At 36.2% G+C, this 10,533-nt stretch overlaps 2 protein-coding genes across 4 annotated transcripts in view; both read right to left on the bottom strand.

Annotated features, from left to right (window-relative positions):
• The window catches only part of LOC132189124 (disease resistance RPP8-like protein 3), a 19,299-nt gene that overhangs the window by 4,550 nt on the left and 4,216 nt on the right, over positions 1-10,533 (bottom strand). The window lies entirely within an intron of this gene.
• On the bottom strand, positions 6,340-10,160 carry LOC132189127 (uncharacterized). 3 transcript variants are annotated; one of them, XM_059603662.1, is made up of 4 exons: positions 9,737-9,895; positions 9,596-9,651; positions 9,252-9,505; positions 6,340-7,610 (listed from the first exon to the last, which is right to left on the bottom strand). In XM_059603662.1, exon 4 carries the CDS (start codon positions 7,606-7,608, stop codon positions 6,598-6,600), a length of 1,011 nt encoding a protein of 336 aa, XP_059459645.1. In that variant the 5' UTR covers positions 7,609-7,610; positions 9,252-9,505; positions 9,596-9,651; positions 9,737-9,895; the 3' UTR covers positions 6,340-6,597. The 3 variants fall into 3 exon arrangements, with proteins under 3 accessions (XP_059459645.1, XP_059459644.1, XP_059459643.1); XM_059603661.1 differs by lacking the exon at positions 9,596-9,651 and having other exon boundaries at positions 9,737-10,160; XM_059603660.1 differs by lacking the exon at positions 9,596-9,651 and having other exon boundaries at positions 6,341-7,610; positions 9,277-9,505; positions 9,737-10,160.

Raw genomic sequence — 10,533 nt, 5'->3', positions numbered from 1 at the left:
GAATTGAGGTAACTCTGGAATTCCATTGTTCATCATTTTGTTAACTATTAGTGTGTTCTAGATAATTGGACTGCCCCCATTGGTCTTCTGGTAAAATGGTTTGTTAGCTGCTTCCTTCTGAAGTTTCTGGATCAAAATTTTGAGTTTCACCGCTTATAAGATATGGGCAGTGGAGCAGGAAACTAGTCTCTGCAGTATAGGTTAAAGGTCTCCCGCTACCCTTTAAACGGGAATAAATTAAATAAAAGAACCAGAAAGTGGTAATTGGAACTAAGCGAAAAAAACAAACAGAACATATTTAAGTCAAGGGAGCATTGTGTTACGTGATCTGTTTTAATTTCTTCCCTGTTTTGGCTGGATCATGTTAACATAGTTCATACAATTTTATCCGTTGTGTATACAATTTTACACAAGATGAACAATCTGATGTCCCCCGTGCTAAATCTCCTGCTTGTACTAGTTTAACGAGAAGCTCAATTGCCAACAGAGATGCAACTCGCATAATTGAATTTGGTTTCGAGTCTAATTGTGTAGAGCAGAAATCCAACAAGTCAAATGTTTCTCCATCACGCTCAGAGAACGACTATGTTGCTTCATGTGTGCCTTCTATTCCTGTTATGGAGAAAAGATCACAGATTTCTTGTTCACTCTGCAAAAACCCATTGGGTCTTCCTGAGAACCATCTATTTGTAATGTGCTCATTAACTACCTCATCAAAAGCTCACCTAGCATCTCTTCTAAAAGAAAAATTGAAACATGATGTGGATACACCAAGTGTACAAGTTGTCATGACTGAAACTTCATCTGTTCATCCTGAACTCTGCACTAGAACTATTAAGAGTGCTCCGGCACAGGGTATCTGGTGTGAAGAAGATGGATGTGTATTCAATACTTTCTTGGTGTGCAGATTATGGCAACTGAAGCATCAAATGTTCAGCTACTTAACAAGGTATCCCACTATACTTAAACTCAGAGGACATTTTATTGTGCTTGAATCTTGCTCTTGTTTGATGCTTCAAATTAATGGTACTTGTTTTTTATGCCATTTGTCTTGAATTTTTTTTTTTTTTTTTTTAAAAAAAAACTTCATTCAAAAGAAATTACAACGTAAATAAAAAAACAGAAAGCAAGAAAAGAAAAGGCTAAGCCAAAAACCCCAAAACAGACATACTACTAGCAACTCAGTGAATTGGAAGGAAATCAAAAAGGTGAAAGTCAATAGTGAAGGTGAAAGTCAATAGTGAATGCTGCCGATGAAAGCTCTAGCGCTCATTGATGGATAAAGGTAAGAATATCCCTATACACTTAAGTTTCCAAGGAAACCGTGAAGATTAAGAAAATGAACCATGGGAAGAGGGGTCCCTTCGCAAACAAAGAGTCTGAGGCCCAATTGGTTCGGATTATTTTTCAAAACTCAATCCAGACAGACCACTAACACCTTAATGAACTAAAAGGAAATCAAACAAGTAGAAAAAAGACTCCCAACACAGACACATAGTCTGAAGCCCAACCGATTCGGGTTAATCAAACAGCAACACAACAACAAATAATAAAAATACATAATAAAAAGCAGAATAATAATTACAAGTCCAAAAAACAGCAACACCAGAAGCGGAAGTGGCATAGTCGCATAGGGCCACGCGCCGGTGATGGATCCAGAAGACCAGCCTAGGTGGTGGGAGGTGGCAGAGCGCGGATATCAGGTCTCACGAGTCAGCGCATGTCCCCCACACGCGTCAACTCTTGATTTGTTAACTCTTCCTAGTATAATATGTAAAATCCAAAAAAAAAACTGAGAAAAAAAAAATTCCATGTTTATCCCTAGATTTTGAATTCTAGGCATAACTGAAAGATTATCCCCAGATTTTGAATTCAAACAGAAAATTACAAAGATATTGATGCACATCGTTATTCATCACAACGAAAAACTCTTCCGAAATCTTAACATAACTGAAAAGATGCATTTTTAATTTTTCAAAATAAAACTTCATAATATTTTCACTAATACGATGTCACATTCCCAACAAAAAAAAAAAAAAAAAAAAAAAAAATTGAATTTTGAATTAATTTTTAAATGTCTAAGCCCCCACCAAATAGAAACAATCAAAATCTTTTCAATTTCAAGTTATTCAACCAATTTTATTATTGGAATTTCAGAATATAAAATAACTTCTTTTTTTTGGCTAACGGTAATCAACGTGATTAAGGAATTGGAAAAGTAAACAGAAAACTGCATATGAATTACTAAGAATGCATGAATTTTGTGAACAAAAACAAAGAATTTTGATACCCGATTCGAATTAGCTTACTCATTTTGTGGAAGAAAAAAAAACGATAGTTGTAGCTTTTAAAGAAAGAATATTGAGAATTTAAACACAAAGAAACAGATAAAATAATCCCATGTTTATCCCCAGATTTTGAATTCAAACAGAATATTACAACAGATATTGACACACATCCAAAATTATCCGCAGAATTTGAAGTCAAACAGAAGATTACACCAGAAAACTTATAGGAAATCTAAAAAGATATTTTGTTGTTTTGAAATTGAAAGTTTGCACTGGGTGAAATTGTGGAAACGATTATGCATGTGATTTATTTTGAAAAGAGAAAAGAGACATGTGGCATACATATGTAACATCACTTGTCAAAAGTTCAAACTCCTATATATATATATATATATATATAAAAATTAAGAAAATTTCATATTTTGCCTATAAAAATTCATATGGCAAGATGTCACATTATATTTTTTTGGAGAGAAAAAGACAAAACAAAAAGAAGATGATGTGGCATCTTACCACATGAACTTTTATGGGTAAAATATAAAATTTTTATTATATTCTAACATATCTCTATAAGATTAGGTTAGATAAGATAAGATATTAGATATTAGATTATTGTTGTATTACTTTTTCGGCTTAAAATTTGATTTTATAAATCAATTTCGTATATAATTATTGTGGCCCATCCCTATTACAATCTTTGGCTCGATCCGTCCCTGCTGGGAAAGAAGGTGTGCTAGGAAGATAAGATCGACTTTATACTTCCTGGCATATGGCGTGGATCATGTATTTTGAGTAAATTTGTTTTCTTTTTAGAAACAAAATTGGTTACGGGAGCTAAGTGATAATAAATTAAACATCATATTCAATATTATACCAATACACAATAAAAATTTTGACACGAAAGTTTTCATTACAGAATGCCTTGAAGAGGGTTTTTTTTTTTTTTTTTTTTTTTTTTGGTAGTGACCATTCACTCTCTTTATACTTTTCCCATGTGAGACGCAAATGACAAATCTGATAATTAAGAACACTGATAACACATACGTACAACTCTGTGTGAGTTTCAGATATAAAATAAAGAAAACATCCGAGGGGAGGGAGATGGTGAAAATATGAGTATTAATTATCTAAAATAAAGAAATTGTACACATTTCACTATATGTAACGAAACATCACCATATATACCAATTAAGCACTCAATATTGATAAAAAAAAAATGTAGCAAATAGCAAGCATTCATAAGAAACGGAGAATCAATACAATCTGAAATAAAGAAATTGTATACACAGAAACTAATTAATTAATGCTTAAGCAGAGTTCATATTCTGCCTTTCCTCTTCTTGATCACTCTCTTTATGGTAGTTTCCAAGTAGTCAATCACTATCTTTTGCTTCGTTGCTCTTCTATTCCCCTTCTTGCTCTCTCGTTTTGTTGGATCGAGTAAAACAAGGCTCTCCATATAAGAACCAGCAAAACAATACCTTCCCTCAACGCTATGATTCATAATTTTTGGCTTCTTTGGATCATATAAAGCAATCCCACTTCCTGTTTTCCATACTACCTCGCCGCCCGTGGTAAAACCCAATGGTTTTGGTATGTTTGGTCCTATTAAAACTTGGGTCCATGACTCTACTTCACCATATTCTTTCATCACCCACAAAGAATGTTGAAAAGAATCTGATGAGGAACAACACACCGCAAGTGATTTTCCGTATACTGAGATAGACAGGAGAGGTGGGAAAAGATAAGCTACTTTTTCCGGAAGCATTATCTCACGAAATATCTCATTACTTATATCAAATGACAACACCAAATGTCGGTAACCATAACTAGCAGGTTTGCTGCTCCTGGCTGAAGCAAGCCAATGGATGGCTCCATTGATGAAAGGTTGCGGACGACGGTGAATTAACCTTTGGATTGGCGCACAGCCGATTGTAGGTGCCAGACCACGGTAACTTAAACTGCACGCAGGAGCACCAACTCTAAAGCTTTTCCAATCCCCCGTAGCGAGTGAGAAAACCTGAACCACAGAATCAAGTTTTTCACCGCCATTGTTTTCTAACAAAACAATTTTCACCACTTTGTAATCGTACGTCTGTGAATCAAACCCAAATCCCCAACCGGTAGAACGCATCTGATGCTCCTCGTATCCAATATTATCGGGTTTAGGAAGGGGTACAGATTTTCCCAGCAATGGGTTCCACAAAAGAAGGGTGTCGATGTAACGCTTTATTAATACTAAGCCATTGCAGGAACCGACCAACTCAAAATGCTTCAAGCTTTTGTATGAGAATTTCAACTGTTCGTGTAGATCGAATGATTTGGTTGACTGGTCTTGTCCATCTATTACTCGTTTGCCAAGACACGGGGTGATGACGGTGGTAGTAAATTTGCGGCGGTGATTGGCATATTCCAAAGCCTCACAGGAAACCGCTAGAAGGAGAGTGGGTTGATCGGTGTTATTATTATGGGAACGGTTTGTGTGGGCGACGTGAGCGGAAGCAAAGTTAGGGTTACTGATGATGGAGCACCATGCTTTGTTGACGCAAATGAATCTCACAAGGGATTTCACGGCTAGTCTCATGAGAATTTCGAATATGATTTCATCCGGAAAATAGTTTCCCATGGCTTTTAGAGAGAAAGACTGCAGGTTGTAGGAGGGTGTTTGATTTTTGAGAGAAAGAGCGGCGAGTATACAGAATTATTCATTATTAAAAATGGAAAAAGAAAAAAAAGTAAGTATATAAAGGGATAGGAAGACGGCTTTTCACAAACGGATTAGTATTCGTTTTTGTTTTTTGAATAAGTATCCCAATCGGATTAGTATTCCTATTTGTGTTTGATTTTTCTATTTAAGGTGAATTTTTATGATGCAGCAGTAGGAGTTTTTTTTTTAAAAAGAAGAAATCAAATAATCATATAAAAGAAATAAGATACGAAAAATGTATTTAAATATGTATAAAACTTTCACGAATATTATGTATGTGCTTGTTGTTTAAGAACTTTTTCTATAATTTTATGTAACTTGTTGCTTGTACAATTAACCATCTCTCTCTCTATGGCTAATTGCAAGGAGTTAGTTAGGATTTAACGGAATTTGCAAAAATACTAACGTTGGAATTTTGAAATTTTTTTGAATATACAAATGGGTATTTTCGAAATTTTGAAAGTGATTTAACAGAAAATCTTAATTGATGGGTGAAAAAAAAAAAATTACAAATAAATACACTAAATTAACATTTTTTTTAAAGTTTAAGGATATAATTGCAAAAATAATAAAAAATGAGAGACAGTAAATAAAATTCTCCCTAAAGTGTTGGCAGGGAAATTTGATGGACACAATTTCAGACATGGAATAGCTAGCTACACAATTTCGAGGATGGTCATTGTCCCCTTGTCAATTTGATTTTGTTATCTCCGATGAAATGATTTGTATTCATCCAAAATAAACTAATTTAGCTTCTAGGCTGCTATTTTGTAGTAATTTGACATTTGCTCCCGAGGAGATTTTTTTTTTTTTTTTGGATTAAAATTAGCTTTTCTAATAGTTGTAAGCATCTTGATTTTTAATTGGCATGTACATTTCAAATCATCTTAAAAGCCACATCATTTTTGAGACACAATGAGGACTTTTAACATTACTTATTAGAGTGAAAATAACTAAGAAACCCTTAAAAGGAAACCATAAACAAATCAAATTATCAAAATACTAAATAAAAATTTCCTAAATGGACCAGAACTGGACGGCTGGACCCTTGTTGATATAAGCATATTTCAATTGTAATAACAGACAAAAACAACAAAGCCTTTTGATACTAATCCTTGATTTAAAGCCACGTGTCTCACATATGTTATATGAAAGTATTCGTGCTCTAGCTAGGTGTTACATGTCAATGGCTAAAAACTCACCAATGCTACACTGGGAATGTGCCTCATAAATGCTATTAGCGGATCATTTTCTGCAAGCAGATGAGCTAAACTTTGTTCATTTGTGTATGGTGTGCATTGAGTGTTAAGTTTGTGATTTCATTCAAATGTAAGCAGATCAGCTAAATAGATTCTAAAACACCGTTTCAGCAACAACCATGAATCCATAATAGAAAAAACAAGAATGGAAGTTGCACCAAAATCAGATTCATGATCATTATGTTATTATGATTGCAGATGCAGAATCCTGTATTTTGAGCTACTACACACAAAACAAAGAATCCTGATTACAAGTATAGTCTGTCTGCCCATGAAAGTGAGTATTTATGAAATCACCTGTGAAACTACAACACTAGTCTCATGAATCAAGACAATCAAAACCTCAAGCACCTGCTTCAGAAGACCTGGTCTGCCGCTGCAACTCCATATCAGCATTCCTCAGAAATTGATCCCAGCCACTTCCAGTGCTAGTGTCCAAGTAATCATACGGCACTGCTGTCTTCAAACCAGGCCTAACAGCACACTGGCTCTCCACAATTCTGAAGTCCACATTATTGCCTTCTTCCCCAGTGTTCTGCTCTAACTCCTCCCAATCAAACAACAGCGGCAATGTAAATGCACCCCAAGGGTTGAAATCTAACACCTTAATCCGCTCATCCTTTGTAACATAAACATCAAATGTGTAATTTTCCGATTCAAATTTCAGCCTCACATCATCCTCGTAAAATTGCTGAATCAACCGCTCAAGATCAATTTTCTTCTCAAGAAGAATAGGATAAAAAGTAGTCACCTCACGTTGGGAAATTCCAACTAGGTTTTGACCCCGTACAAAACAACGAAATTCCATCTCTGGCCTAAGAGATGGGTACCACTTGCGGAGCGCAAGGAAGAAATTCTGTGGTCTTGATGAGGACTTGTCACTGCATGAATCATATGCATGACATAAATCATGGATCAACGATTCAGATGACCGTAGCAAGAGTGCAATCTCGCTAAATGTAGCGCATCGGAGGCTCCCAGTAGTGCTAATCCAAGCAGAATCTTTCGGAGAACTCCAATTCAACTTAGGGAAGACTGCACCACCAAGGGATTCAATTGATTCCTTAATTTTCAATTCAAGTTCTGGGAAAGATGGGGGTGGCGAAGATTGTTCTGACTCATCTCCAGATCTTTCTGATACTTGATAATCTTCCTCCTCTTCAGGGTTATGAATTCTATTGGGTAGGGCATCATCATTATAAATAGAAACTGGTAAAAGGAAGGGACCAGAATCGTCAAGAAGGTATTGAATAAACGATTCAGGAAGTTCGTGAATTTGGGTTCTAATGGAGACAGATTTAAATTTTGGGTACCACTCTTGAATCTGGCATCGATTCACTTCTTCTTCCTTCATTTCTGCATAAAATAGAAGATTTTATCAATAATATAAAAAATGAGTTCCTTCTATCTGTTACAAGAAAACCAAATACTAGGGCTGGGATTGTGCCTTGAGTCTACTAGTTCAGGACGGATAGCATGAAACAGCCCTATATATCTCAAAAATATGAAAATAAGCACAAAACATTTCAAATTACAGAATGAGTAAAATCTCTAAATTGCACCAAAAGATCTTCAAATATAAGTTCAGAGATTATGGGTATACTGTTATTTATTCATAAATTATGATTCTCACGATTAATTTTGTTGAATTTATCTAATTTTTTCTTGTAAAGCCATCTAGACATGATAAAGATGTTTACTCTTAGTAGGAGCTGCTCAAAGCCACCATTAAAATATATGAATACGACAAAAGAAGGCCCTTTGCCTTTGAGTGCAAGATAGTAAAATTGGTCAGAATGAAACTGAACTAACTAAATGGCGATAATGACTCCAACACTAATCCTGTCATAATATTCAAGATAAGGTAGAAAATAACAGGATATGTTAGGGTGGCTGGCCACCCATGGGATGAAGTTTTTTTTTTTTTTTGGTCCAAAAACAAATTTTTTGGGAAATAATTTTTAGAGCTAGAGTATTGGAAATTCGATTCAATTCTAGTGAGAAAATTTGGTCATTTGTGTGTTGTCGTCATATGAAATAATAGGAATGGTTATTTCATTCTAGCTTCTTGTATTCCTAGTAATAGTCATCCTATTCCCAAGGAATCAATATTCCAATGTACCAAACGTAGCCTAAGGTTATGATTGGATTATGCTTTACACACCAATTAATCATATAACCATCAACTTAAGACCTAAATCTGCCTCAATGCCGACTTGCCAAGAAAAGGGAAACTTAAATCCAACTTAAACTTCAAAATATGTCTTTAATGTTACAATATGATTAATATCCAAAATAGTATCATCTTCTGCACCATGCATGCATCCAAATAACGTCACTTTCTTGCCATAACTACAGCAAAGCAAGCCGTTCTCCCAGTTTGAACGGGTATTTTCAGACCCTTTTTGTATAAAATTCAAAAGACAATGTTTCTAGTAAAAGGTGAACCGAGAAGGGATCATTCACTAGTGGCCCGCTAAAACCATAATTGGCCTCAAATTAACTAGCAAAACCAAGTTTAACAGAAGCAACAATTAAAATAGTCTGTCCTTTCTTTTGAACAAGTAACAATTAAGCCACAAACTAAGCAATGAGAGCACCTGTATTGAGTCAAGCCAAGCATGAAAATATTCATTTAGAATCCAATCATCATACATTGTGAGGCTCTACTGCAAACCGCTGTTAATTTGTTTTTTTATATTTTTCTCAAGAATTTAATTAAAGAGTTAAGCAGCAGCAGAGAGAAAGAGGGGGGTACAACCTTCAAACTTTTTTTTTTGATAAGTACAACCTTCAAAACTTGCCAGTACGACACAAACATTAAAATCAAAGCAAAATAACAAGAATTTCCAAGTTTCCAAGCCAAACAGACAGCCAATCTATGAAGGAAAAAAAAAAGTTAAAAAAATCAACTTTACAGATTCTTAACCAAATTTCCAAGCCAAATAACAGAAAAATTAACCAAAAGAAAGCCACAAAATTAACTTAAGAACCAACCAGTGGAGGAGAGAGGACCACGTACCGCCGGTGGAGGAGAGAGAGAGCCTTCCCGGAGGTGGAGATTTTTGAGATCCTTTGCCGACGCCCAGCCAACAATTTTCTTCTCGAGTTGCCGGAGTGAGAGAGACAGGTGCGAGGGAGGGAGAGCGGGCTTCTGGGCTGTCGCCGGAGGGGATTTTCTGGGCTGTCGCCGGAGGAATTTTCTGGGCAGGGAGGAAGCGAGCGAGAGGGAGAAAGGGAGAGGCGGATGGCTGAAAGAGAAGAGAAGAAAAGGGTTAGTGTAACCTAAAATTAATCCTGCGACCAATTCATAGCTAGGTTTGCAGATCCAATGCGATTGCCTTATCAGCTCAAGCCGCTTGAATATGAGGAGACATGGAATATGTTCCTCGAAAAGCTGCGCTTACCAGATAATGTTCAGTCCTTTGATTCGAAAATATTCAAGCTCAAAAGGAAAATTATAAATAGATGCAAGGACTTACCCTTGGCAATTGCGTTGCTTGGAGGTCTTCTGTCGACCAAAAGTGCGAGCTATGAAGAATGGTTGAAAGTTCTTGAGCACCCAAGTTGGCAGCTTGAGGGAAATGAAGTCCAGTTCTCACGAGTCTTGGCCTTAAGTTACAACGATCTACCCTAATGGTTTCTCTGCTTTAATTTGGGCTTTTTCCAAAAGGATACGAAATTCCAGTGAGAAGGTTACAGCGTCTATGGCTTGCAGAGCAGCAGAAGGGTTTGTAATTTGTAAAGCATTCACCTGAAAGGGCTCCAGAGGATATGGTGGAAGGATATCAGGAAGAACTTTTAAACAGACAGATGATTCAAGTAACGAAACGGAGAAAACATGGGAGAGCCACAAGATACTGTATGCGTGGCGAGCTTCATGATATCATCTTGTCAAAAGTAAAAGATATTGCACCGATCCGGGGATTAGTTGGTGGATTCTTGGTTGGGCCTCTAGTTGGTACCCACTTTGGTGGTAGCCCGAAGTACTCTCCGGCCTTATAAGTGAAACCGAATACCTCGTTTTAAAAAAAAAAAGAAAAAAGGTAAAAGATATTGGCCTTTTCCACATCCATGGAAACACGTCGGATCGTGAAACAGATGCATCTTCTAAGTGGGTTGTAAAAGATATTGGCCTTATGCACATCCATGGAAACACGTCGGATCGTGAAACAAATGCATCTTCTAAGCGGGTTGCTAACATCAAAGACTATCCCTGTAAAAAATCATTGTACATTCAACATTTGCGCTCTTACTTGTCCTTCAACATTCAAAAAAA

This window comes from Corylus avellana, chromosome ca8, assembly GCF_901000735.1.
Source record: "Corylus avellana chromosome ca8, CavTom2PMs-1.0".
Lineage (NCBI taxonomy): Eukaryota > Viridiplantae > Streptophyta > Magnoliopsida > Fagales > Betulaceae > Corylus > Corylus avellana.
The sequence above is the reverse complement of the archived record's forward strand: the minus strand, read 5'-3'. Positions and strand labels throughout refer to the sequence as shown.

Excerpts from the sequence above, each read along its gene's own strand:
- LOC132189127 (XM_059603661.1), bottom strand. The coding sequence starts at position 7,608 with ATGAAGGAAGAAGAAGTGAATCGATGCCAGATTCAAGAGTGGTACCCA.